Here is a 27,583-nt window from a genome sequence, read left to right as displayed (position 1 = left end):
GGCGAGAGTGACTGTGGTGACCAGGTAAGCCAAGACAGGACACGGCAGGACAGCTTCAGCAGTTGTCCCCCCATCCTGTCACTACAGAGGGGATGCCTTCTCCAGCCGGCCAGGTGGTGACAGCCAGGCTCCGAGCAGCATGGAGGACACCCTGGGCTGCAGCTGTGGGCAGGAGAGGGTGCACTGCCCGGGTCAGTGAGGACAGTTCACAGAGGGCTGCATGAGTCCCCCGTGCATGTGAGTGTACGTGTGGATGCACGTGGGTGTGTGTGTAAGTGCATGGGATGAGTGTGTGAACATGCACGTGTGCATGTACACATGTGCACATGCTCCTGGGTGTATGTGTGTGTGTGCTCATGTGCACGCCCCTGTTGCTGGCACTCAGGGCCCTGACTGAGAAAGGTGCCTGGGTCCCCGGGGAGAGTGGGCTGCCCTCCCAGCTTCAGTCCTCATATGAGCTCACACTCCTGATGTCAGGACTGGGGCCCAGTCTACAACAGCACAGAGGATAGACCCAGTCTGGCCTGCTGGCAGATAAGCGTGGCCTGAGGTTGCCCATGACTGGATTAGCTGTTCTCAACGCCAACACGTGTCCAGACTCACTGTGGGGTGAGGGGTGGAGGGTGGGTCTCTCAGCCCTCTGACATCACTGCCACACAACCCAACCAGGGAGGAGCAGCCAGGCCTCTATCACTTCTCTCTGCTCCCCTCCCCTTCTGGAAGTCCCTGCTTGAGGTCCCCTTCGCCAGGCCTCCCCCAGTCTGGCCCACCCCCAGACCTGAACTGCTTCACCACCTCATCTGTGGTTCAGCCTCTACAGTCCTTATTTCTGTTCCCATTGCCCACCTCCCCATTGGGGGTGTCAGTGTGGGGGTCACAGGGCTCCTTCAACCTGGTCCTGAGGACCTAGGTGAGTGCCCATGACCCTGGAGGCATCCACTGACTTGAATGAATGAACCAAAGGATGAGTCTGGCTGACTGATCTGAGCCCAACTTAGCACCTGTGGCCCTGGTTTTGCCAGCATCTTCTCTGATCAGATCTAATGAGTCTACTCATCACTCAGTTAGTCCACTTTACTGTGTCCTGCTGACTCCAGGGCTCCACATAACAAAGATAGGCACACAGTAAAAACTCTCACTGAGGACTGAGGACAAAGCCAGGTGCTGACAGGGAGAGAAGCTGGGGACCCCACCTCCCCAGAGACACGGTCATGGCATCTTCAGGCCTCTGTAGCCAGCTGGGTGGACAGGGGTCCTTACAGGAGTTGGGGGGCTGTGCTGGGCTGCTTGTCTGTGGCCTGGACAGTGGGCTGGTGCTTGGAGGGTGTTCTCCTGGCTGCACTGCCCAGGAAAGCTGGCCCGGCAGTCAGGCCCCTTGCTCGGCTCACCTTTGGGTTACTCAGAGAGGCCACCACAGACATGTCTCAGAAGGCTGAGTCAGGAGGGCTCCCGGGGTGGGAGACAGTGGCTCCAGGCAGGGCCAGGAGAGGCTGGTGGGGCTTCCGGCCTCCTTTGTGATGCGAGCATGGGTTCTCTGGAGGCGGACCCCCTCCTGCGCACAGTTGGCAAGTTCCATCTAGGTTTGGTGTGGGGGAGGGGCCAAGAGCTGCTTAGGGGGCTCTAGGCTCCCTGCTGAGCAAGCGAAGTCTCTCAAGGCTGAGGCTCCCGCCTCCTGCCTTTCTTCCATCCTTCCTGTCCCCTGGGTTCAAAGAGGCCACAAGGCTCCTGGGAAGGAAGGCCAGGCCCTTCTCCTTACCCTGCCCACCTTGGCAGAGAGGTTGGAACCAAGAACCACCCTGGTCACGGGATTCCTTTCTCTTTTGTCTCCAGGGAGGGCCCAGTGAGGGTGGTGGGTTCTGGGGGCCTTGCTGTGCTGTGAGGGGAGCAGGCATCCCTGCTCATCATGATGGGGTGGGGGTGGGGCCGCCAGGGAGGGTCCCCACTCTGAGACACTGACCCCCAGAAGGCAGGTGGCCCTGACTGGGGGAACAGGAGAGGGCCTCCGGGGTTGGCAGGGGCACCCCAGTGCTTCAGTGTTAGTTAGGCACCCCTGGCCGATGATGGGGCCAGAGTTGGGGGCTCTGGGTAAAGGAGGCCCCAGTCAGAACTCAGATGTCTCTTCTCCAGGCCTGACTTGGTCACCAGCATGGTTCTGCTTCCATTTCAGAATCTCACAGATGGAGGGATCCCCTTGGGCTCCTGGGATTCTGTAAGAGTGTCCAAGGCTGGGGCCAGGCCACAGAACCAGGGATTTGGGGTAAACAACTGCTCACTCCATCCCCTCACCAGAAGACCCACCCTGGGTCCTGTTGGAATGTTCCAGTCCACGTTCTGGTGGTCTCTTAGGTTGGCCCCTGTGCTGGGGGGAGGGCCATGCTTCAGGGACTCAGATTCCAGAAACCAGCCCTAGCCCCCAGGCAAGGCTTGTCTCAGCCCCCTGGTTGTCCTGGCAGACCCCCAACCAAAGGCCCAGAGACACAGCCTGAGCAAGGATCTACCCAGGCTGCTGGTCTGAATGGGGACAAGGCCAAGGTCAGGGGACTGAGAAACAGGAACTGCCCTTCCCAGGAGCCAGGGCTGGGTCAGGGTTCAGCCTGCTGGCTAGAGATTCCTTTCCAGAGTGTGCTGGCTCTGGGGACCCATGCTCTGTGCCGTCCAACCAGAGGTGCCCCTCTCCCCGACCCAAGGCCACCTGGATGGTCTCTGGAGCTGAGCTGCACTTTCCCACTCACGCTGCCCCGTTCAGGGTCCTCCCTGTCTGTAGCTCTATCAATGAAAGAAATTGCATGAGCAACGGGCCTGGGCCCTGGCCTTGCCTCATGGTGGGCACTGCACTGAGGCCAGCAGGTTCTGGGGGAACCCAGCATAGTGGTACTGGGTGCCCTCCAAGAGAATCTGGAAAAGGGGGGCCCACAGGCTAAGGAGCTACAGACCTCCAGCCCAGTCCCTGGATGGGCCGTGACTTAGCTGCCTGGAACACAGCCCCCCCAAGGTGGACTTTAGTCCTTTCTCCTAGATGAGCTCAAGGGCCAGTGCAGGCTCCCTATCTACTCCTCCCCATCTCTTGGGCAGTAGATGTGGGAGGTGGAGGTCTGAGCCCAGCCTTAGTTCTGGGGTCCAAGGAGGCAGCACCTTCATGAGGGCAGGGAGTGGGTGCCCCTTCCCTCCCCAGTCCTGGGACCAGGGCAGGTCTAGAGGGAGTAACCTCTGGCCCTGGGGCTGCCCTCAGACCCTGCAGACACCTGCCCTTTACTGCTGGGTCCAGTCCTTCCCTGCCCCATGCCCTTGGGCTGGGCGGTTTGGGGCAGGTCCTATCCTCTGCCGGAAGCCCAGTGTCCCCTGGCAGGCATGTTTCTGGGCCTCAGCCCGGCGGGAAACAGACCTTCCCTGGGTCTGCCCACCCACATTCCAGGCAGGCAGGAGGTGCCCCGCTTGGAGAAGACAGGCTGGCTGGAAGAGATTAAGTATTTCAAGCAGTTGGAGAGCTGAGCTGAGAGCTGGGCCTCTGGGAGAGCCCCGAACACTGTCCTGCTTGCTGCCTCCTGGAGTCAAGTGGCAGGCATCCTAGACAGGAGGAGGGGGCGGGGCGGTCTGACTCTGCCCCAGGTCTCCCATCACCGAGCCCCGCCCCCAGTGCCAACAGCTGGAACATCAGACCCCTCCTCTATAAGATTTGTCTTGGAGTGGGGGTGAGGGGCAGGTGCAGAGGAGCTGAAGGGTGCACATGGTGGCTGACAGCCCATGCGGAAGGGCCAGTCATCTGTCTTGGAACTCAGGCTGCTACTTTTGTGATCCCTAGTTATTTTACTCCTGTATTCCTGATGCTAGGAGACTGAAGGCTAAAGGAGAAAGGGGCGGCAGAGGATGAGATGGTTAGATAGCATTACTGACTCAATGGACATGAGTTTGAACAAACTCTGGGAATAGTGGAGGATAGGGAAGCCTGGTGTGCTGCAGTCTATGGGGTTGCAAAGAGCCGGACACAAGTTAGTGACCAAATTAACAACATAATTGAGACCCTCATAACTAACTGTTCTTTAAATTCTCACTATTTAAATCACGTGTGTGGTTTCTGTCTCCTAAGTGGACCCTGATGACACATGAATTGGCCACTAGGAATGGCCCCAGGAGGCGCCCCCAAACATGGAGTTTGGGAACCAGCCTGGTTGTATCCTTGGGCCTGACCGTGGGACTGAGTGCCTGGGAGACGTGACTCATGGCAGCGGCTTTAGGAGTGACCGAGCCACCACCATGCTCACTGTCACTGTGAAGTGAGCTGAATCTGGGCCCAGGGAGCGAGGGCTGCGTGCTGCTATGGTTGCGTGGCCCTGAGGCCCCTGGTGTCCTGCACACTCACGTGGAGACAACAGGAGCTCAGGTCTGGGCTCAGCTCCACCACAGCCCTGAGAGGCCCTCCTGTCTCACAAGCACAGGGCTGACAAGGCTGAAAGACAGACACAACATCTGCTCCTGTGAGTAGTACAATCAGTGCTGGGACTTTCACAGCCTTGCCAGGTTTCTTAGGAGAAAGTTCAGGCACTGATAGGGAAGGAATGGGACCCTGAAACTAGGAATGTGATGTCTGGTTGGCCTCAGATGGGGCTGAGAACCTCAAACCCCTGGGGCCTCTGAGCCACTCCCATGTCCAAGGAGACAAGCCCCTTTCACTAAAAACCCTGCGAGAACCTCCTGTGGACCAGATACTTAGAAAGAGGCTGCTCATTCTACTCGACATCCATAGTTAGCCCCCAGACCCACAAGTAGGGTCCAATCTCTGCATGCTCAGGGTGGGGGCAAGTACCCAGAATAAAACAGCTTACATTAATGGATCCAAACAATTTCCAGACATAATTAATGGACACCGAGAATCCTGGGGATTATGTGGGGATGGGTCAGGGGTGGCAGACCACAGTGGAGGGAGCACAGCACTAAGCTGGGTTGGCTCCATTCACATGGGTGCACCAGCCAGAGATTCTGAATTTGTGTGTTGGCCATGGGCTTCCCTGGGGTTCAGCGCTGAAGAATCTGCCTGCCAAAGCAGGAAATGCAAGAGACACGGGTTGGATCCCTGGGTTGGGATGATTGCCTGGAGGAGGAAATGGCAAGGAAATGGCAGTAATTCCAGTGTTCTTGCCTGGGACATCCAAGGGACAGAGGAGCCTGGTGAGCCAATGAAGCTGAGATGCCAGAACCTCTCCTGTGTAACGTAGAGGAAGGAACCCAAGGGCGCAGGGAGGTGACACATTGGAGAGGACTTATCATGCGTGACCCGTGCCTCTGATACAGCCCCTGGTATGGCCACAGAACTTTTCTTTCTTTAAGTATTTCTGTGGTTAACTATACAAACACATTTCCTGGTTTTGAAAAACCCTTGCATTCCCATGTACGTTGCTGTCAAACGTTTTGTTGAATTCAGGTTTGTTGGCACTTCATTTAGCGTTTCTGAACTGATAATTTGTAAATGAAATGGGTTTGTGGCTTTCATTTGGTTGAGATTATGCTTTCTAAAAAAAAAAAAGAAACTTGGAAGGGAACTATATTTGGTATTTTGTAATAAACTATAATGGAAAAGGATCGAAAAAAAGAATATAGATATGTACATATATACGTGTAACGGAATCTCTTTGCTGAGCCCCAGAAACTAACACTGTATTGTAAATCAACGATCCTTCAACAGAAAAAAATAACTTGGAAGCTTTTCTTCTTTTTCTTGGCTGCGAAGGAGTTTAAAGCAATTACGAGCTGACTGTTCTTTAAAGGCTGGCAGATCTCCCCGACACCATCTGGAACTGGAGCTGTTTTGGGGGAAGCTCCCTAACCCACCTTCTCTTTCCCTCCATGATAATTGTCCTGTGCAATTGTTACATCTACTCTGGAGTCAGTTCAGTTAAATAATATTTTCCTAGGAACCAACACGTTTTATCCAGGTCTTCCAACTTATTTGCATAGAGTTGAGAAAAGTGATGTCTTATGATTCTTTAAATTTCCCGTGTGTTGTTTTTACTTCTAAAAATTTTGTGGCTTTGTGCCTTTCCTGTCTTTCCAGATTAAGTCAGCTACTGGTTCATCTGTTTGATTTTTGAAGAACTGTATTTTGGATTTTTGAGATCTTTCCCTTTTCTATTCCTAATTCATTAACTTCTGCTTCCTGTTATTCATCCCTGCCTGTTAATTTTCTCTATTTCACTGTCCTTTTTAAACTTCTCAAGTTTAGGATGCACTTCATTTTGATTGGCTAGTGATGTACTCAGGGCATGAACTTTTCTCAGCACTGCAACAAATAGGGGTTCCCCTGGGCTGTTTTTTTTTTTTTTTTTTTAAACTATTTTTCCAATATTCTGCAATTCCAGTTTTGATTTCTTTTTGCATCCAAGAGGTGTTTCACCTGCAGGGAATTTTAAAACATCAATTTACAGCTTTATTGTCTTGAGAGTAGGTAATGCTCTTTGTGCCACATCATAAGCATTTTCTTGGTAACCTTGGATTTTGAGAAAACAAGGTGCAGCCTGTGTTCTCAGGGGGACAATCTGATTCATACGGAAACCACCAGATCATTCTGCTATGATGGAGGCCATCCAGGGCCTATGAGTTCTTGTCCACTTGGACGCCATGGTGGGAGGCTGGGATATGGCCTCACATGGACCTGCAAATGTGGTAACGACCCCTGGCCCACATAGAAGTGGATGGGGAGGACTCGGGGTGGGGGTCTCTGCCAGCTCAGCAGTGAGGAGCTGGGGGTGGGAGACTGGTTGGGGGCTCTTCGAAGACCATCAGCTCCTGGGAAGCTGTGGTGAGTCAGGCATCTGCGAGCTCACTGTGATGAGCTCTGGCCTTGAGTGGACAGATGAGGGCAGGACGTCTTGCGGGAAGGAGAGCAAATGCACCCTCTGTCCCTTGCTTTACTCGATGGCCTATCCAGCAGTTGTGTTCATGAACAGGAGAGAAAAACTGCACAACTCGGACCTGGCTTCTTTGAAACCAACAGCAATGGGACCACGGCTGGACTTCTCCACTCCCCTGAGGAGAGAAGGTTTTCCAAGGCAACTGTGGTGGGGGTGGGTAAGTCTAATCACATAGGAAGCACCTTTACATCCAACAGGAGATCGGATGCCAAGTAGATGCCTGGCTGCTCTGCTCACTGGGGGCCCCTTGGGGTAGGTATCTCTGCTTGGCAGGGGAGGGAGGCCATATCATCCTCCCAAGATGCTGGCTTCCCTAGAGAACAACCTTGATGAAAGCATAGGTTTTGGGCCCAGCTTGAGAGTTTTTTGCCCTTGAGGGGCTCCAGGCCCTGCAGGATGTCTGGCCAGAGGTCAGGCCAGGGTCAAGGCTGCTCCACATCTGGAGAAGGGTTTTCTGGGCTGTCACCATCTCCCCAGGGCTATGAGGGGCCAGCCTGAACCCCACTCAACCTGCAGGTCCCAAGCCAAGGACAAGGAAAAGGACTTCTCTCTAAGGCCCAAGCCCTACATGTGGGCCAAGAGGGCCCCAGCTTTGAGGACCAGGTAGCTGTTAAGGGAAGAGGCTCTGAGCTTCCTAGGATGGTTGCTCCAGGCAGGTGGGGAGCTCTCTCCTCTGCTGCCCAAGGCTGGCCATCTGCTAACCCACCCAAGTCTAGGAAGAGGGAGAGGGTGGGGGGAGCACCTCCTCGAGCAACCTCCCCAGGGACTGGACGAAGAATGACGATGACAGGGTGGCCCCACAGCTGGGCCCGTGGAGTGCTGGTCAGTGGAGCCGGCAGCCAGAGGACGCCTCCCTCCGGATTCTTGCCTTCAGCCTCTTCAGGCTGCTGTGCCCTGGGTCCAACAGGAGGCCGGCCTCGGCCGCCGTCCAGGCCTCGCTGTAGCGTTGCTCAACCAGGCAACACCGCGCCTGGCACAAGAGTATGTGGGTGGCTGGAGCCCGGCCTGGCCGCTCCCACAGGCTGCTCTTGGCCTGGGTGGGTGCCAGGTGGAGGGCCTGGGCGAAGGCCCCTGCAGCCCCAGCCTCATCCCCCAGACCCAGCAGCAGGCGGCCCCGGGAGCAGAAGTCCTCCACCTGTGTCTGGAGGTTGCTGTCCCTTGAGCCCTCTCGGAGCACGTGGTCTAGGTCCCCAAGTGCCCGGCTAAACTCCCGTAGCTCGGCCAGGCAGGTGGCCCGACGGCGTAGGTGACAGTTGCTGCTGCCGCCCGCCAGGACAGCCAGCGAGCAGTAGCCCAGCGCCTGGCGGGGCTGTCCCGAGTTCAGGAGGGTGTCAGCTTCCTGGGTTGCAGCCTGCACAGAGGGGACGGAGGGAGGGAGGTCAGGCCATCCCCTCCAAGCCCTGCACAGCCAGCCACTGCTTGCTCCCCTGTGCAAATGCTGTCTGCTTCTTCTGGGGGGTAGTGTATGGAGGCACAGGGCAGTGACCACCCCCTTGTAATCCCTTCACCCTGCTTCTCACAGCCCTACTGTCCCAACTGTGGTCCCAGCTCCTCTTACCTGGGTGACCTTCTCTCTTCCCTCTGCTCCTCCCACTCTGATGGGGCTGCAGCCAGCCTTCCCCCTTCCCCCAAGGCTGCCCAGCCCCAGGACAGCAGCAATTGCTCCTCTGCCCAGCCTGTTCCTGGAGCCCCCTCCTGGACCCCAGATCAGAAAGGCAGGGTCTGCTCTGTGCTAGCGCTCTTCTCACTTCACTAACCAACCAGTCCAGCGAAGACAGAGTCAAGGCCAGGGAGACACTCTCCAGGCGGCCCCGGTGTGCACAGGAAGGCTGTGGTGGACTCACCCTCTGCCCCGTGGATGCAGCAGGGAAGGGCCAGAGGTCAGAGGGCGCTGTCCATCCTAGTACTCTTGCCCTGGGGACTCCTGGACTGAGGCCCTGGCCTCCCCCGTCTGGGTGGAGCAGCTCCAAGGGCCAATGCCACCCCTCTGCCCCCCAGGCTCACTTTCCTTTCCTGAGTGTGGCGGAAGCCCACTCTTCAAACCTGCCAAAATGCCTTACCTCCTCTCGCCATCCGCCCCGGATAAATCCGCTTGCCTCCCTTGGCTCCTCCTGCTCTCAAGAACCCACAGTGGCTCCCCAAGGACTGATGGGGAACAAACCAGACGCTGCCTCTCCCGCTGTCCCTCCCTCTCCCATGCAGCCAGGTGATACCAACGCCCCCGGCCACCTCCTGTCCCCAGGAAAGCACAGTGCACCCAGCAGGTGAGCACGCGGTCTTGTCTTCCCGGCCGTGCCACAGAGGATCGGCGACTCTATCTCTCGGTGCAGCGCCCTCTCTACGGGGAGGTCAAGAGCATCAGCAAGAGAGTCAAACCCCCGCGCAGCCCAGGGCAACTATTCCACCTCTTCTTGCTTCACCTACGGGTTCTGCGAAATAGGAGTGGAAAGTGACAAGGCGACACCAGCGGCGCAGGCGTAGTATCGCCGGAACGGGGCGCCACTACTTCCGTCTTACTTCCGTGTTGGCCCGCGTCGCCCAGCAACGGCCCAGCGTCTCACGAATTCTCTCAGTAACGAAACCCGCCTCCCGGCGGCCCGGCTCAGCGCTCATCTCCCGGCCCAGCCCTTCTAAGAACTCAAAGACACACCTTTGCCCAGCCCTGTCTTGTGAACTCCGAGACCTCAACCTAGCTCCCTTCTCCTTGCTCACAGCCCTCCTCCCCTTCCTCTGGGCTCTGAGACTCTAGCCCAGGACCCGCCTCTGAGATCTCTGGGCTTCGCAGCCGCCCCTCTGGTTCTCAGTCCTGATAACACGCTCCTTGGTCTGCTCAGGGCTTCCTTGATATGTTCTTGGACTTCCCTTGTAGCTCAACTGGTAAAGAATCTGCCTGCAATGTGGGAGGCCTGCGTTCGATCCCTGGGTTGGGAAGATCCCCTGGAGAAGGGAAAGGCTACCCACTCTAGTATTCTGGCCTGGAGAATCAGTCCATGGGGTCGCAAAGAGCGCAAAGACATGACTGAGCGACTTTCACTATCAGTTTTGGCCTGCTCAGCCCTACAAGGGCTGCCCCCCTACATTGCTCATGGCTCCCTTAGCTCTTTCTGTCCCTAATGCCCATCCAGCCAACTTCCATAATTGACCCTTCGTTGAAACCCCTAGGTGGTTCTGTTTTCCTGATGGACCTGGAGTGACAGAGCCTGTGGAAGCATAAAGCAGTGAAATTCTTGCCCCAGGTCATGCAGGGGTTCTTGACTGGCCTGCTGATGCTCTTGGCTTCTACCACCTACTGGTCCCTTCACAGCCCACCCCGTCCCCTGCTCCCTCAAAAAAAAAAAAAAAAAGGTTAAATTCAGCCACTGCAGGGAAATCCATTCTGCTGTCTGCATTCCCCTCGTCCTCTTCCTGTACCTGCCTGGCTGCTTCTTCCTCCAGCAGGTGAAGGAAGGGGCCCTTCCCTCTGCCCCGACCCTGAACCTCTCCTCATGCCCCTTCCCCTGCACTCCACACCAGCTGCATTTCCCAATTCTTTTCTGCCTCCAGTCTTTTGCCTTGGTCTCTGTATTGCCATGGCGATCTCACCTCCAGAGCTGCCTCGCAACCCCACTGCCCTGTCTCATGGTCTTCCTACACTTTCACCCTCTGAAGTGAGCCCCCCCTTCCACTGTGGTACCCCCCTGAGATGCGAGGGCCATGGTGCTGGCAGTGGCTCCACCCAGGACCTGATGGAATGTGCTCTTACCTTCTCGTCAAATGAGTAGCTGAAGGAAAAATCCCCTACCCAAAGAGCCCCAGCCCAACATCCCTTCAGGGTCCCTTTTGGTTCACTAAGGGTTCACCTGCTTGCTCTCTGGATGGACGTCCTTCACCTGGCCTGACCAGGGGATTGGGGCAGGGTTCCAATGAGGGCCAAGTGTTCCTGCCTGGCTCAATCTGGCTCTGAGGGTGCCGTTCCCTCCCTCTCCTCAACCCCAAGTCAGCTTATATGTTTCAAGCGAAGAAGACACCCAGGGGGTGTCAGGGCTTGAGCTGGCCAGACCCAGATGCCTTCTCCTGATCAGGTGCAGGGGGGCTTGCAGTGCTGCTCAGGGCCTCAGACCTGGGGGTCTCACATCCCAGGTGCCGGAGAGGGGCTGGGCTGGGGACTCTGAGGGATGCTGTGCCCACCTGAGTGAGGCTCTGCCGCTCTGAAGCCTCCAGGAGACATAGTAGGAAGCCGAGGTCCTGGGCATCCATCTCTGCAAGGCACTGCAGGTCCTGTGCAGCGGCCACCACATCCCCCTTCTTGAGCCGGAGCAGCCCACGCCGGGCGCGGGCTGCCTCTGATGGAGGGGTAGGGTGCAGGACTTTTTGCAGATGGGCACCGGCCTCCTCAAAGCTGCCTGTCAGGGATTGGGGAAGGACAGTCACAGTGGGGCTAGGGAGGTGGTGGAGGGGGACACTAGGAAGCTCAGTACAGTATTTCTTGTTCAGCTCTGGCTCTGGGAGTGGCTGGTTAATGAAAGGCTTTAGTCCCAGAAGGAAGGAGCAGGGAACAGAGGGGCATAGTGACACCTTGTCGGTCACATGGATTCACCTGATGACCAAGCCCCCACCTAGGGGGTGTCATTAAACTCTATGACCCCCAGGTGGAGCAGCAGGACTCGGAGCTCCCTGACCATGGTCACTGAAAGGACCTGCTTTCTTTCCTGCGTAGGGCTGCATGGGATCAGAGCAGCCTCCGGGGTCCCCAAAGGCCTTGGTGGGAGCACCTCACAGGCTTGGAAGTGATGATGACATGCCCGGGAAATGCAGGTTGCAGAGAGAGCTCCCCGTTCAACTTAGGGCTGAAATATTCTCAGGATTTTGCAGTAAAGACCAATGTTTTGGCACATGTGGGCCTAAGACAGTCTCACCCAGAACAGGGAAGTCTGTAAACATCTGAATAAGTGCATAAGTTAAAGAGGAGGCCTAAGCATCTGAGCCTTTCACAAAACCCCAAATCATGGCTTCAGCTCATCTCCTGGTGGACAAAGTTGCACAGGGGACCCACATGGGAACAGGTCACGAGTCCTGGGACTCAGGGTGGGAGGTACCTTAGATGCCACTGAGTCCAGGGTCTTTCTCCCATTTTACACAAAAGAGTCCAGGGTGGGAGAAGTACAGACGATGCTCACGTCCTGTGTCTGGGCAGACACATACCCACTGCAGCGAGCGCATCTGCCAGGAGCATGTGCCAGAGGGGCTGCCTGGCATCAATTTCAATCAGTGCCTTCCCTGCAGCCAGGAGGTTCTGGGCGTCCTTGTCATTGAGGCGGGCCCCTGTGTCCGGCAGCTGATTCAGGAGGGCCCGGCAGTGGGAGGAGAGGCTCTGGGTGATAAGGGCCTGGGTCTCCGGCTTCAGAGAGCAGATCTCAGGAACTGCGGTTCTTGGGCTGAGCCTCAGAGCGGAGAGGATGTCGTCCACAGCCTCCTGCAAGGGGAGGAGGTCAGGGTTGGTGGCAGAAGTCATCCCATATTTGTTGTGTTCCTCTCAGTGCCCTAGTGTTGGGGACACCAGAACAGGCAGATGGTCCAGTCCCTGCCCTTTCACCATGGGGTGACGGTCAGTCAACAGGAGGGCCTGTAGGGTGAGCTGTCAAGGCAGTGTGTGGTGAAGTTACAGCAATGGTATCAGAGTTCTGGACAGGGGTGATGGTCTGGAGCCCCAAAAGGGCCATGCTGATCAAGAACCCACTATGGCACAGAGCGGGGCTTGGGCTGGCAGCAGAAGGGCCAGAGGCCAGGGGCTGAGCCTGCAGCTCGGAGGTGAGGAGGGGAAGAGGAGTTTGGAGGCCCTGATGATGCTGTGGAAGCACATGAGGTCCAGGGAGGCTGGGCCCTTTAGGAGAGCCTTGACCCTGGAGAGTTATTTGCATCTGACCTCTGACCTGGCCAATAGTCAGGAGCCATGAAACCACCCTCAGGTCCATCCTCCTGTTGGTTTTCTAGTTGTCCTTTCCTTTGTACTTTGATGTCTTTCCCCCTCCTTTTCTACCTTCTTTTGCGTTAATTGAATAGGTTTATTATTTTATTTTAGTTCCTCCTTTAGCCTCTTAGCTCTGCCTCTTTTTGGGAATTCCCTGACTACCCAGTGGTTAGGACTCTACATTCTACTTCAGGGGACACAGGTTTGATCTCTGGTCAGGGAACTAAGATCCTGCAAGCTGTGCTGTGGCCAAAACAAAAATACAACACAACAAAACAAAACAGGAAACTCTGCCTCTCTTTAACATTTTCTAGCTGTTGTCCTATAGGTTACAAAGTCTCTTGCTCAGCTGCTCAGTCATGATGTCCAACTCTTATGACCCTATGGACTGTGTAGCCAGCCAGGCTGCTCTGTCCATGGGGTTTTTCAGGCAAGAATGCTGAAGTGGCTTGCTGTTTCTTCCTCCAGGGGATCTTCTCGACCCAGGGATTGAACCTGCATTTTCTGCATTTCCTGCATTGGCCACTGAGCCACCTGGGAAGCCCATAAGTACAAAATGTGTCTCTAGAAATGCCATCCCATTGTTTTCTGGCTTCCATTGTTTCTATGAAAAGTCAGTCATTGCTCATACTGCTCTTCTGTTCAGTCGTCTCCGAGTCTGCAACCCCATGGACTGCAGCACGCCAGGCTTCCCTGTCCTTCACTATCTCCCGGAGTTTGCTCAAACTCATGTCTGTTGAGTTGGATTATTACTGTTGTTCTACTATATGTAGTATTTCTTTTTCTCTCTGGCTGCCTTGAATATGTTCTGTTTATCTTTTTTTTCAGAAATTTGATCAACGTGCGCCCAAGTGTGGTTCTCTTTGTGTTTATCATCTTGGGATTTGTTGAGCTTCTTGTAAAATTTTTGGGCATTATTTCTTCAAATACTTTTACAACAACAAATACATGTATTAATATAAATACATGCACATATATTTGCCCCATTGTTTCTCCTCTGGGACTATAATTATACATATGCTGGACTGCTTGGTATCATCCCAGAGGTCACTGAAGCCCCCTTCATTAAGAAGAAAATCATTTCCCCCACTCTGTTCTTCAGATTGGATAATTCCTACTGGTCCATCCTTAATTTTACTAACCTTTTCTTTGGCAGTTTCCAACCAGTTGTTAAGCGCATCTGGTAAATTTAAAATTTTAGATACACCTTTCAGCTCCAGAATTTCCACTTGATTCTTCTCTATAGTTTCTGTTTCTATGCTATGATTTTCCATCTCTTCACTCATTATGAAAAATTTTCCTTGACGTTCTTCACATGTTTATAATCCCTGTTTTAACACCCTTATCTATTAATTTCAACATTTGTACCATCTCAAGTTCTGTTTCTATTGAGTACTTAGTTTTCTGATTATTGGTCACATTTCCTGGTTCTCTGGGTGTTCAGCAGTTTTTTGATTTTGGGCTGGAAGTTGTGGATAATACATTGTAGAGTCTGGACTATGTCACCGTCTCATAAAGGAGGTTGTGTTTTATTCTGGTGGCTCATTTTGTTTCCGTTAGATTTGGTTTTGTTCCTTGTGAGGGCAGATCCATTTCAGTTTTGAACTTAGTCCTAAAATATGACCTTGACTTGGTCTCCCTCATGGCTCAGTGGTAAAAAAATCCGCCTGTCAAGCAGGAGACATTGATTCGATCCTTGGGTTGGGAAGGTCCCCTGAAGAAGGGAATGGCTACCCACTCCAGTGTTCTCACCTGGGAAATCCCATGGACAGAAAAGCCTGGTGGGCTATAGTTCATTGGGTCACAAGAGTCGGACATGACTGAAGTGACTAAAAACATGAACTTTACTTAGGGCATGGTCTCAGCTGAGTGCCTAAGGTATTCAGAAGAGTCTCTGCTCTGGCGGGGTCAGGATTCCAACGTCTCCTGCCACCTGTGAGCTCTGTGGGGCCCCTGCACTTGCAGATCAGCTCAGACAAGAACCCACTTGGAATCCCATGAAGGCTTCTCCCTTCTGCATAGCCCCAGTTTCTCCATTGCCCTTTGTTGCAAATTTCAGCTACCGCACCAGCCAGGAATCCCAGCCTCTGCCTCCTCAGCTCAGCAAGCCGACTGCCCCACCTCCTGGTGAGTAACAGGAAAGGCTCCCCAGGCAGAAAGTCAGGTTATTGTAAGGCTCCCCTGGGGCTCCTCTTTTATGGTTTCCCTTCTCTCAGGGATGGCAGGTCTTCACTGTCTGTTGTCCAGGATCTGAAGACAGTTGCCATGTATTTTATCTAGGTATTTTGTTTTTAGAAGCCCAGTATCTATTACCTCTTCTAGTCACACACTTTTGAAGTCCAGGAACGGGGTTCTCCTGGAGCAAATGTGTGGGGGACAAGGTCTTAGACAGAGTCCTTAGATGGCTGGATGAAAGTACGGTAATCTCTAATCCTCCCTAGACCATGACCTGGGTCCTACCTGACCCTGGTGCTGGCCAGTGGCAAACCTATTGGCTGGTTACCTTTGCAAGGAAAAAGTCCAATTCTGTGCTGGCTCATGGGAATTCCAGCTCCCACCCATGGAGCCCTCACTGAGGACCAGGCACCAGGCTGAATGGTCCTGAATGGCTGTTTCCCAGGGGGTGCAGTTGTAAAGAATTTACCTGCCAATGCAGGAGAGGAAAGAGAGGTGGATTTGACCCCTGGGTCAGGAAGGTCCCCTGGAGTAGGATATGGCAACCCACTCCAGTATTCTTGCTTGGAAAATTCCATGAACAGAGGAACCTGGCAGACTACAGTCCATAGGGTCTCAAAGAGTCGGACATGGCTGAGCACACTCGCATACATGAGGCTGAGTATCTGACAGCCTTGAATAAGCACTTCCCTCTCAAGGCTGAGGATCTGATGACCTTGAACAAGCACCCCTTCCCCCATTTTACTGATGTTGAAACAAAGCTCAGAGATGTTTCAGGATTTGCTCAGAAAATTGGAGGTGGGGGAGAAGGATTCTGGATTCTGGACCTTCGCAGGCTGACTCAGAGCTTCTCTCTTAGTGAAAGGCTGGAGGGCTTGTGGGCACTTGGCCTCAGTCCATCTCTAGGAGGAGGAAGTTTGGGGGGGACAAGGTGGGGTAGCCTCTGCTTAGAGATGTTTCTGAGGCTCTCAGAGGAGAGCTCTCAGAGGAGCTGCTGGCATGTTGGGAGCACCCAGGGGCGGGGTTCCAGGGGTTCGTCTCCTGGCTGAATCCCGTCTCTGTTTAGTGGGCTCGTCTCTGAGAACCCAGGTGCTTTCCCAGCACAGGAAGGGGCCTGCAGAGGGCTGGGCTCCCAACCACACGTGCGTGCCCAGGCTGGAACAGACACCGGGTGCCAGTGACCTCGGGGAAACGCGATACCCTGGCAGGCAGAAGCACCGTCTTCAGAGGCTCTCATTCCGGTGGTATCTTGGATGGATCTCTTTTCCTTGTCTTCTGTGACTCCAGTCCTTAAGGAATTCAGAAGCCTGGCAGGCTGGTTACCTCTGGGCTGTACTTTGACCCAGCGAAGCATCAGAGCAGACAGTGGTTTCAGTTTCTCACCCATGACATCACTCTTGGCTGCAAACTGCCCTTGTCCAGGGCTGTTTGGCTGTGGCTGCCTCTGAACACAGCTTCTCTGTGGAAAGTACCTACCCTGGGCCTGGCAATGGACTACCTCCCACCCTTGCCCCTGCATGCCAACCACCCGAAACCACAGGTCCTGTATAGATAGCTTAGGGTGGCACCCAAGAGGCAGCCAAGGTCTCTTTACTCCAAGGTGGGGTCCCCCCAGTAACCCTGAGACTTTGCATATCTATCCACATTGATGGAAGCTGGGAGCACAGGGACTCTTCAGATGAGAGCGAAAGGCTACCTGAAACCAGGGATGTGACGGTGAGGCTCCGTGAGCCCCAGAGTGGGCAGGGTTTTGATGCACATGTCACACTCGATGCCTGGTCCTGCGTCCTCTCTCCTGGGGGCTGAGAAGGAGTGCAGTGCCTCTCCTGAGCACCACCACCTGCCCTGTCCCAAGTGGGGAGCGTGGGGCTGGTACCTTCTGCTCATCCAAGGCCAGGTGCAGGAGTGCCCGGCCGCACAGTGCCTGTGCGTTCCCCGGCTCAGCCCTCAGCACGGAGGTGAAGTCAAACATGGCTGTCTTCTTCTGGCCCAGGAAGCCGTAACAGCGGGCTCGGGCGAGCAGGGACTCAGTGGCCCGATTTCCTGAAGGAAGGGGGTGTGGCGTCAGGATGTGACCTCTGCAGGGCACGGCCAGCTTCAGCGCGTCTGCCCTCACTCAGTAGTTTCTGCACCTGCCCTGGTGCCCAAAAGGTTGGGGGAAGGGGTGCACCAGCTCTGGGGTCACCTGGGGAGCTCACAGACTGCTGGGCACCAAGACACACTGGGGAGCAGTCTGGATTGGCCTGGGGGCCCTGGCTGTGGAACACAGACAGCCTGGCTCCAGGAGCCCAACCTGGATGGGTGGTGTCTGGGAGAGTTGGTGGACAGTCAGAGGGGGCTTCCCAGAGGAGGGGGCACTGCAGCTGCATTTGAGGTGAGATGAGGGGAGGTACGAGGTGGGGAAGGATCCGAGCAGCTGGTCATGGAATGGCTGCAGGCATGAAAGTGCCAGCCTGGTCCCCCTACCCTCAGGGCCTGGATGTGTGGCATGGAGCCCAGGATACAGGGAAGGGTCCCAGTTCAGGCCCCAGCTGGCTGGGCCCTCTCCTAGGCTTTAGCATGAAGGTGACCAGGGGTCAGGAAACACCTGTGAACCAAGCATGTGCTCAGACCGCTGGTGCCTGACAACACCCCTTCTCCATATGGCACAGGCTCCTCTTATCCCCAGGTACCTGGCAGAATGGGGTTGGGAGGAGGGGGGCGGGAGGCTCTTAACCTGAGGCAAAGATGGCCAGAGAGAGGTAGGCGATGGCCTCCCTGGTGTGGGCCCCGCCCTCGGCCCCTCCTGGTCGTGCCCGCAGGATGGCCAGGGCCTTCGCATGGCAGTGGCCCCAGAGCAGCTGCCGGTCCTCATGACAGAAGACGGCCAGGGTGGACTGGAGGCAGGCCGTGTCCCCTGACTGGACCACCTTCTTCACCAGCTGCAAGGGAAGGGGTGTCACCATTGGGCCCTCTCTGAGGCGGGCCCAGACAGCTCCACCCGCATCCTCCGCGCAGGGGTGTGGCTCAGGGATACGGCTTGCAAAGGCGTGGCTCATGGGGGCGTGGCTCTCGGGGGAGGGACTTCGGGCTGGGGTGGCGGCGGTGGTGGTGATGGTCTTAGCCTCCTAGAGCCGCGCCTCCTCCTCCATTACCCGCAGGCAGAGACCTGGCCTTACGGACCTGCGCACAGCAGGTCTGAGAAGTTCAGGGAAAGCGGGATTTCAAATTAATAAAGTGACAGAGGCCCGGGGAGTCCTTCAGAAGGCACCAGGAGGGACCCTGGGACTTGTCCCTGCTCTGGGCGGAGTGAGTGGGGAGGCGGCGGGACATAACTTCACAGCTACCCACCCGATACTGCCCCTGCCCGCTGCACATGTGTGGACGGACGCCCGTCCCAGAGCAGGACAGGCAGGACCCAGAGCATCCTTCCCTCCCACCCTTACGGCCCAACTCAGGGCTACCAGAGCCCAAGTGAGGCCAGAGCGGAAGAAGCAGGCTGACAGGTTCCACAGCCAGCCCTGCCCCAAAGCCTGACGTCTCTTTCCTGGGAACATGATCTTCTGCCCTCACAGGACCTGAGGGAGGCGAAGTCACACTGCCCCTGGGAGCCGAGTGGTCTCCAAGGGAGGAGAGCAGGGCTGGAGAGTCTGGGGGCTCCTCCACCCTGGGACAGGGTCATCAGCAAGCCTAGTTTACTTGGGAGATTTGGGACTAAGCTCCACTGACACTCAGCTCATGGCTTTTTCTTCATAGCAACAAAAGCAAATACAGAGCACTATCGCATGATGGAAGTCGACTGGGCTCTGGGGTACCTGCTGCAGCTAATTCTCATGAGAACCTGAAAGGCCAGGGTACAGTTGAGGAGACTGAGAGTCAGAGAGGTGAGGACTTGCTGGAGGTGGCAGAACTGGGGCTGAGACAAGCTGTGCCTGGGACAAGCTGGGGCTGGGACAAGTCTGGGTGCAGGGTGTTGAACGAGGGGCCAGTGGGGGCCTGGTGCCCTCCACAGCACTGTGCCCTGTGTCGAGCTGCCCTGCTGTGGCTTGCTGGGGCCCTCTCACCTGGTTGGCATTGTAGGAGAATCCCCTCCGGAGCTGCAGCAGGGCCAGCCGCGTCAGCACAGGGGCCGCCTGAGGCCTCCGGGAGAGGGCTGCCAGCAGGGCCTTGTGGGTGTCGTCCAGGCGGCCCAGGCGGTATAGGGCGTCAGCTGCCAGGAGGCGAGAAGCCTCATCCTCCGTGTCCAGTTCCATCAGGAGCGTGGCCAGCTGGTGCACGCCGTGCGCATCCCTGTGGAGAGAGCAGCTGGGGGAGAGCTGACCCTTCCTTACACCCCTTCCATCTGCCCAGGAGGTGGGCTGCAGGCAAATCCTACTTCCTGCACCTTGTCCAGGCAGCTCCCTTCCTGCTGCTTCTCAGAGACCAGGTTTCTACAGGAGGGTGCCAGCTCATGCTGGCCGCAGAGCCCGGAGCTGCCCTTTCTGACCCTCTCCCGCCCTATGGGGCAGGCATTTCACAGATGAGGAAGCAAGGCTGTATGCTGACCTCCAGCCCACTCTGCCCTAGTTTTCTTTTCTGCAAAAACAGGTAACAGTGTTGGCCTTGCAGGGCTCAGGTGTGTGGTCCGCAGAGCTAGATAATGCACAGGCTGCACTTGGAATGACCCCGGGGCCCTCTTGGGAATGAGCTTGAGCTCCTACTGGGACACAGCTGGAGCCTGGAATTGACGGTTCCCAAGAGAACAGGTATAAAGGGCCCCAAATCTCCTACAAGAAAATTCCTCCTCACCAGCAAATCAAAGCGATGCAAATGAAGGAACTGGGGCCGAGGAAGCCAGTGTGTGTGTGTGTGTGTGTGTGTGTGTGTGTGTATGTGTGTGAATGTGTGTATCTGTGTGTATGTGTGTGTATCTCTGTGTATGTGTGTGTATCTGCGTGTGTATGTGTGTGTATATCTGGGTATGTGTGTGTGGTGTGTGTGTGTGTGTATCTGTATGTGTGTGGGGTGTGTGTGTGTGTGTGTGTATCTGTGTATGTGTATGTGTGTGTGTATGTGTGTGTATCTGTGTATGTGTGTGTGGTGTGTGTGTGTGTATCTGTGTGTGTGGGGTGTGTGTGTGTGTATGTGTGTGTGTGTATCTGTGTATGTGTATGTGTGGTGTGTGTGTATGTATCTGTATGTGTGTGGGGTGTGTGTGTGTGTGTGTGTATCTGTATGTGTGGTGTGTGTGTATGTGTATCTGTATGTGTGTGTGTGTGGTGTGTGTGTATGTATCTGTATGTGTGTGTGGGGTGTGTGTGTGTGTGTATGTGTGTGTGTATCTGTGTATGTGTGTGGTGTGTATGTGTGTGTGCGTATCTGTGTATGTTTATGTGTGTGTGTATGTATCTGTATATGTGTGTGTGTGGTGTGTGTGTATGTGTATCTGTATGTGTGTGTGTATCTGTGTATGTGTGTGTGTGGAGTGTGTGTGTGTGTATCTGTATGTGTGTGTGGGGTGTGTGTGTGTGTATGTGTGTGTTTGTGTGTGTGTGTATCTGTATGTGTGTGTGGGGTGTGTATGTATCTGTGTATGTGTGTGTGTGGGGTGTGTGTGTATCTGTGTATGTGTGTGTGTGTGGTGTGTATGTGTGTATCTGTGTATGTGTGTGTGGGGTGTGTGTGTGTGTGGTGTAGGGATGAGGATGCTGACGTCAAACACACCAGGGCCCCCCTGCTCAGTGTTAGTTTTGCTAAAACACCTTCTCACCACCTCCCAGCAACCAGAGAAATGCCAATCAAAACATCTGCAGGTTCACCCACGGGGCTGCCGAAGAAATTTGCAGAAGGAGCATCAGGGCTGGAGCATGTGGCCTGATGGGCAGGTGGGCAGCTCCAAGGTCAAGGGCCTCACAGGGAGCTATGCCCTCTGACCCCAGAGCTCAGCTTCTGTTGAATCTTTAGGGCAGAATAGTCCAAGAGTGGATGTTACCACAGTAGCATTATAGCTAAGAGCAGAGGAGCTGGGAATGCTGGAAGCCCTGTTGGGATGTTCACAGGATGAGCTACCAGGCTGTCTGAGAAAGGTAAGTAGCAACAGAAGAAATGTTCATGATTCAGTGAGTAAAAACTTGGGTTATATTTGCATACTGAGCACAAATTCAGTTTTGTGAACTCTATTTTATATGTACAAAGAGAAACAAGGGAACGCAAACTGGGATGACGGGTAAGTTCTGTTTTTTCATTTCCATTTTTGAGTTTCTAATTTTCTAAGTGCATAATGTATCTGCCGTTTTGGACCAAGGGTCCAAGATCTGGGCTCCAGGACTACACCCCCAACCAGGGCCTTAGGGAAATCACCTAGCAACTCCCTGCTTCAGTTTACTCATCTATAAAGTAGTACGGCACACACCCCGACTACCTTGGAGCAGACCAGAATGAAGCAGCAGCCCCAGGTGGGTGCGCGGGGCTAGTGTTTACCCTTCCTGCACAGCAGGGCTGTCTGTCTCCGTGGCCTTAGTCCGGCGGCCCCGCCAGCTCTTGGGTCCTGGCTCTGGCCTCCGCTGCAGCATCTTGCGGCCCTCCTCGCGCAGCACGGTCAGCAGCAGCCCCCGTTGGTTCCAGGGCACGTAGGTCTTGGTGACAAGTAGAGTTTCCTCGGGGCCTAGGCGGCAGGCGGTAACGTAGTCCAGTGCACCCAGGAAGGCGCTGCCCGCCAGCACTCGCAGGAGCCCGCGGCCGCACAGGGCGCGCACGCAGCCACTCAAGTGAGGCGGTCCCAGCTCCACTACTGCCTGGAAGTCCTCCTGGGCGCTACCTGAGTCGCCAGAGTGTAGCGCGCAGAAGCCGCGCAGCGCCATCAGGGGCGCGCGGTCCCCGGCACGGTCCCCGGTGCGCGAGGGCCGGAGCAAGCGCTCACACAGCGCTCTGGCGCCCGCCGCGTCGCCTGCCAGCAGCAGGCACTCGGCCAGTCGGGCGCCCAGTGCGGGGCGCGCCCCGGGAGGGGCGACTCGACACAGGACCCGGAGCGCTTGGGTCACCGGGACCAGCAGTTCACGGCCAGAGTCCTCGCGGAGCTCGGGGCGACTCCGCACGGTCTCCTGGAAGTGGGAGAAACCCACGTCTGCAGCCTCCTGCACTTGGGCGTGCAAGCGCTCCCGGTCCCCGGCGGAGAGCACAGCCTGGAACTGCCTCCGAGCCCCTGAGGGGCTCTCCCGGAAGGCCTGGTGCAGGTCCCGAAGCAGGTCTTGGGCCCCGCTGTCTAGGAAAAAGGTCGCTGCAGCACGGGTGACCAAAAGGGTGGCCAGACGCTCGCCTGGGGAGAGAACAGAGGCGTTGGTCTGTCTGTTGGGCCATGTCCTCCAGGGGAACCACCTGTAGACTCCAACCCTCCAGTGGAGGACCCTCTGAAGCATCTCATGCCAAGCCCCTGGAGTCTCAGTGGCCAAGGACAGGGCATGAAGAGGATGAGGGCTGGCAGGAGGCTGGGAGCCCCTCAGAAGGTTTCTGGCCTCTAGAACACAGGCTCAATAGTTGAGCCACCAGGGAAACCCTGGGTCAATCTCTGTTGACTTCGTTATCTCCTGACTGTGGCTCACCTTTTATTTTCATTTCTTTGCATGTTTAGTAATTTTAAAAATTGTACACTAGACATCCGGTTGATTTTTTTGTAGAGACTCTGGGTTCAGTTATGTTTCTTTGAAGAGAACTGAATTTTGTTTTAGCAGGTAATGAGTGCTCATTGGAAGGACCGATGTTGAAGCTGACACTCCAATACTTTGGCTACCTGATGCGAAGATCTGACTCATTTGAAAAGACCTTGATGCTGGGAAAGATTGAAGACAGGAGGAGAAGGGGACGACAGAGGATAAGATGGTTGGATGGCATCACCGAATCAATGGGAGATGAATCTGAGTAGACTCTGGGAGTTGGTGATGGACATGGAGGCCTGGCATGCTGTGGTCCATGGGGTCTCGAAGAGTCAGACACGGCTGAGCGACTGAACTGAACTGAACTGAAACTGGCTAGGATCAAACTCCAAAATCTGTCTTCTCAAGTGGGAAGCAGCTGAAAATCCCATTTAGTTCTTGCAGCTTCCAGCTGTTCCTTTTTCAGGCCACCCAGTCTCTCTTGTCGGAGAAGGCAATGGCACCCCACTCCAGTACTCTTGCCTGGAAAATCCCATGGACAAAGGAGCCTGGTAGGCTGCAGTCCATGGGGTCGCTAAGAGTTGGACATGACTGAGTGACTTCACTTTCACTTTTCACTTTCATGCGCTGGAGAAGGAAATGGCAACCCACTCCAGTATTCTTGCCTGGAGAATCCCAGGGACAGGGGAGCCTGGTGGGCTGCCGTCTATGGGGTCGCACAGTCGGACACGACTCAAGTGACTTAGCAGCAGCAGCAGTCTCTCTTGTGTGCGCAGGTCAGTGGACAGCCAAAGGTTTAAGTGGATTTAATATACAGATTTAATCTCCTTGCAAGGAGACCAAACCAGTCATTCTTAAAGGAAATCAACCCTGAATATTCATTGGAAGGACTGATGCTGAAGCTGAAACTCCAATATTTGGTCACCTGATGCAAAGAACTGACTCACTGGAAAAGACCTTAATGCTGGGAAAGATTGAAGGCAAGAGGAGAAGGGAACAACAGAGGATGAGGTGGTTGGATGGCATCACTGACTGGATGGACATGTGTTTGAGCAGGCTCTGGGAGTTGGTGATGGACAGGGAAGCCTGGTGTGCTGTAATCCATGGGGTCATGACTTAGTGACTGAATAATGAAGAACAGCAATACATGGATTTGGGGTCTTATCTCTTTTCCTCCCTGAATGTGGCTCTATCCTTTTTAGGATTTCCCCTCTAACTTTGCAACTACTTTTCTCATCCCTGGTTTCTGTCATATGACATCTCAAATGAGTAAAATGGCAACTCTCTGTCCTATGTGGATTGAGGAGTCAAAAAGCTGCAAAACTACAAATCTCACCTTGTGTAGTCTTCATCTTTTAGGGTCAGTCTCTGGTTTCTGCCTGCATTTGGTCACTGTTCAACTGCCAGATATTTGCATTTTATATTTTGCCCCAATTTTATAATTATCCGTGGGACACACAGTTTAGTCTAGCTAGTTCAACATTATTGAAATCCAGAATCTTTTATTGTTAGATTAAAACATTTTGACAGTCTGGTGGTGAGGGGATATAACATGCTATAATGTTACCACTGTTGTTTTAATTTTCATTTTCCTGATTGCTGGTGAGGCTCATTTATTTAAAAATACGTTCTTGCCAATCTGGTGGGTAGAGAAAGTGGTATCTCATTGTTTTAATTTGCATTTGTATCATTACTATGATGTTGAATATTTTCCACATGTTTATTAGCCATCTGTGTTTTCTCTTTTGGGAAATGCATTTGCCAGTTCTTGTACTGGATTTTTTCTCCCTTATGGATATGTAGGAATTCTTTAAATACTCTGAGTACTCATCTTTTACCCACTGAATATTTTGGAAATATTTTCTCTCTGTTGTGGATTGTCCTCTCATTTTCTACAATTGTGGGCAAAATAGAAGTTTAAAAATTTCAATTCAATCAAATGTATCAAATTTTTTTTTATTGTTTCCATTACTTTTGCATCTTAAGAAGCCTAGCTGTACACAGAACCTTAAGATATTCTCTCATATTTTCTTTTAGAAAATGTAAAGCTTAGCTGTTAACATAATTCACCTGGAATTTACTTTTTTTGCATGGTTTGAGGTAGAGAATCGGTACTATGTATTGAATCATGGTCCTTTTTTTCCCCCTGTAGCTTTGCAATGCTTACTCTCATATATTAAGTTCCAGATAATTATAGGTCTGTTTCTGGGCTCTCTAATTTGTTTTATTAGTCCATCTATTCCTCAAGTCAATATCTTTCTGTATTGATTAGTATAGCTTTGTATTAACTGGTAGAGACAATCGTATACCACTGTCTTCTTCTCCCTCTTCTCCCCTCTCCACTCCCCTTCTCTTTCGGCTCTTACTCCTTCCTCTTTGTCTTGTCTATTATTGGTCCTTTGCTCTTCTACTATCATATCAAATATTTCTAACAGTAGACATTGGCTATCTCTCTGCTCACAGAGGCGTTATTTATTTTATTTTAATAAAGTTCTACAGAGTTCTCCATAAAGTCATATGGCTCATTGAAATAAATTATTTTCTTTTGCTACAGTAAAAGGTGTACTTTAAAACCATTAAGCTCCTATTCATTGTTGGTGTCTGTAAACATAAATACTTTTTGTATCTCCTGTTAAATTCTACTCCTATATCTAATACATTTTTGTTGTTTCTGTTGGGTTTCTACATAGCTAATCATATTGTCTGAAATAATGGTTGCTTTATCTCTTCCTTTCTAGCCTTATTATTTCCCCCTATTGCATTGGCTGGCATCTCTAAAGCAGTGATGTATAAATGGGGATGTGGGCAGCCACCACATTCTTGGTTCTAAAATATCACTATTAAGTATGATATTTAGGTAGGTTTTGATAGGTTTTATCTTTTCCAATTAAGTAAGTTTTCTTCTATTCCTGGTTGTTAAAATTTTGGAGATGTTAAATATTATAAAATACTCTCCCCTAATTTATTCCCTAATTTTTCTTCCATTAATTAATGTTATAAATTACATTATTATAGAAACATAAGCCTATAAGTCCTGTATTATTTAAGTCAGTTTTGGTTAAAGGATGCATCAAAAACCAATGCTTTGACTCAGTATACAGGTATATCAGCTACTGTTGCTATGTAACAAAATGCCACAAAACCTAATGACTTAAAGCAACAACTGTTTTCTATTTGCAGTGATTTTTCTTCAATTTGGGCTGAACTGGCAGTTCTGTTGGTCTTATCGGGGATCATTCCTGCGGCCAAGGCCATCTGGGGCTTGACTGGGCAGGCAGGTGTAAGGTGGCCTCACTCACATGTCTGGGGTCCTGGTGTTAGCCATAGGCTGAGCCTCCCTCCTGGTGTGGGCCCTCGTGATTCACTAGTTACCTTCTGTGCATGACACTGAGGAGGTTCCAGGAGGATGGAGGTGGAGCCTGGCTTCCAGAACCACACAGCATCACTTCTGCTGTTTTCTGCTGGTCCCAGCTAATCTCAAGGCCAAGCCAACTCTGTTTCCACGCTGGGTGAATCATGGCTATGTCTCTCACCTACCCCATTAGTTCTTAATGAGGAATCTTGAACAAACAGGATATGGCTCCTGGGGACTTTCCAAAGATAAGCAGTCAGGGAACTTCGACCCCTGGGAGATGTGGCTCTTGTTCTGTATCTTGTCCTCATGCACTGAGTGTCCCTGTATTGTTGTTGTTCAGTCGCTAAGCCATGTCCAACTCTTTGTGACCCTATGGACTGTAGCACGCCAGGCTCTCCTGTCCTTCACCATCCCCCAGAGTTTTCTCAGATTCATGTCCATTGAGTTGGTGATGTCATCCAACCATCTCATCCTCTGTTTCCCCTGTCTCCTCCTGCCCTCAATCTTTCCCAGCATCAGGGTCTTTTCCAATGAGTTGGCTCTTCACATCAGGTGGCCATAGTATTGGAGCTTCAGCTTCAGTATCAGTCCTTCCAAAGAATATTCAGAATTGATTTCCTTTAGGATTGACTGGTTTGATCTTGCAGTCCAAGGGACTCTCAAGAATCTTCTCTAGCACTACTATTCCCTGTATCTCCACCTACTAAGAAGGACTGAGCATATCCCCAAATATGGAAGACTTTGTTCAATGTTTCCAGGGACTTTGGATAAGTAGCCTTGAGATTAGAATGCATTTGTTATAGTAATCTGCATTTGTAAAAAGTCTGTTATAGCAAAATGTATTCATTCACATAGTAAGCTATGCTTGTGTGGTTGTGATAAGGTGGCTCCCAGTGACACAAGTGATTTTGGCCTAATTAAGGTAATGATTTGTAGGGAAGGTTCTCCTATCCATGGCAGAGCCCAGGCAGGACAGACAGCTTCCTGCAGTCTCTAGTGGGTGGGGAGCAGAGTTTTTCTAGAACATGTTCCTCGAGGCTGCAGCCCATTGGAGGCTCTGGATTTCTGCAGGGGCTCTGTTTTTTTGTGTTCAGTTGCTTCGGTTATGTCTGATTCTTTGCAACCCAGTAGACTGTAGCCTGCCAGTCTCCTTGTCCATGGGATTCTCCAGGCAAGAATACTGGAATGGGTTGTCATTTCCTTCTTCAGAGGGTCTTCCCAACTCAGGGGTTGAATCCAGACCTCTGCATTGCAGGCAGATTCTTTACTGATTGAGCCACCAGGGAACCCCAATACATCCAGGTTGTCACTGGTTCTTCTGACCAACTGGCTATAAATCAGAGGTTCCTCTGAACCCCTCTTTGTTTAGTTGCTCACTCCTGTTCAACTCTTTGTGACTCCACAGACTGTAGCCCGCCAGGCTCCTCTGTCCATGGAATTCTCCAGGCAAGAATACTGGAGTGGGTTGCCGTGTGCTCCTCCTAACCCAGGATCTTCCTAACCCAGGGACAGAACCTGAATCTTCTATGCTGCAGAAGAGGCAACGCCTCAGGTGCCCACTGAGGCACCTGCAGGGGCTCTACTGGCCATTAAAGTG

The 27,583-nt window shown here is 53.1% G+C and overlaps 1 protein-coding gene across 1 annotated transcript in view; it reads right to left on the bottom strand.

Annotated features, from left to right (window-relative positions):
- Positions 1 to 7,725: 7,725 nt before the first annotated feature.
- The window catches only part of TTC34 (tetratricopeptide repeat domain 34), a 44,658-nt gene continuing 24,800 nt past the window's right edge, over positions 7,726 to 27,583 (bottom strand). Inside the window, exons 8-14 of the mRNA XM_061159782.1 lie at positions 21,463 to 22,297; positions 19,068 to 19,293; positions 17,741 to 17,945; positions 16,901 to 17,067; positions 12,084 to 12,354; positions 11,070 to 11,284; positions 7,726 to 8,253 (exon numbers count right to left, since the gene is read on the bottom strand). Of these exons, the coding sequence (XP_061015765.1) occupies positions 7,726 to 8,253; positions 11,070 to 11,284; positions 12,084 to 12,354; positions 16,901 to 17,067; positions 17,741 to 17,945; positions 19,068 to 19,293; positions 21,463 to 22,297 (2,447 nt within the window). The remainder of the gene's footprint in view (positions 8,254 to 11,069; positions 11,285 to 12,083; positions 12,355 to 16,900; positions 17,068 to 17,740; positions 17,946 to 19,067; positions 19,294 to 21,462; positions 22,298 to 27,583) is intronic.

The sequence above is a fragment of the Dama dama genome, chromosome 14 (genome assembly GCF_033118175.1).
Source record: "Dama dama isolate Ldn47 chromosome 14, ASM3311817v1, whole genome shotgun sequence".
NCBI lineage: Eukaryota > Metazoa > Chordata > Mammalia > Artiodactyla > Cervidae > Dama > Dama dama.
The sequence above is the reverse complement of the archived record's forward strand: the minus strand, read 5'-3'. Positions and strand labels throughout refer to the sequence as shown.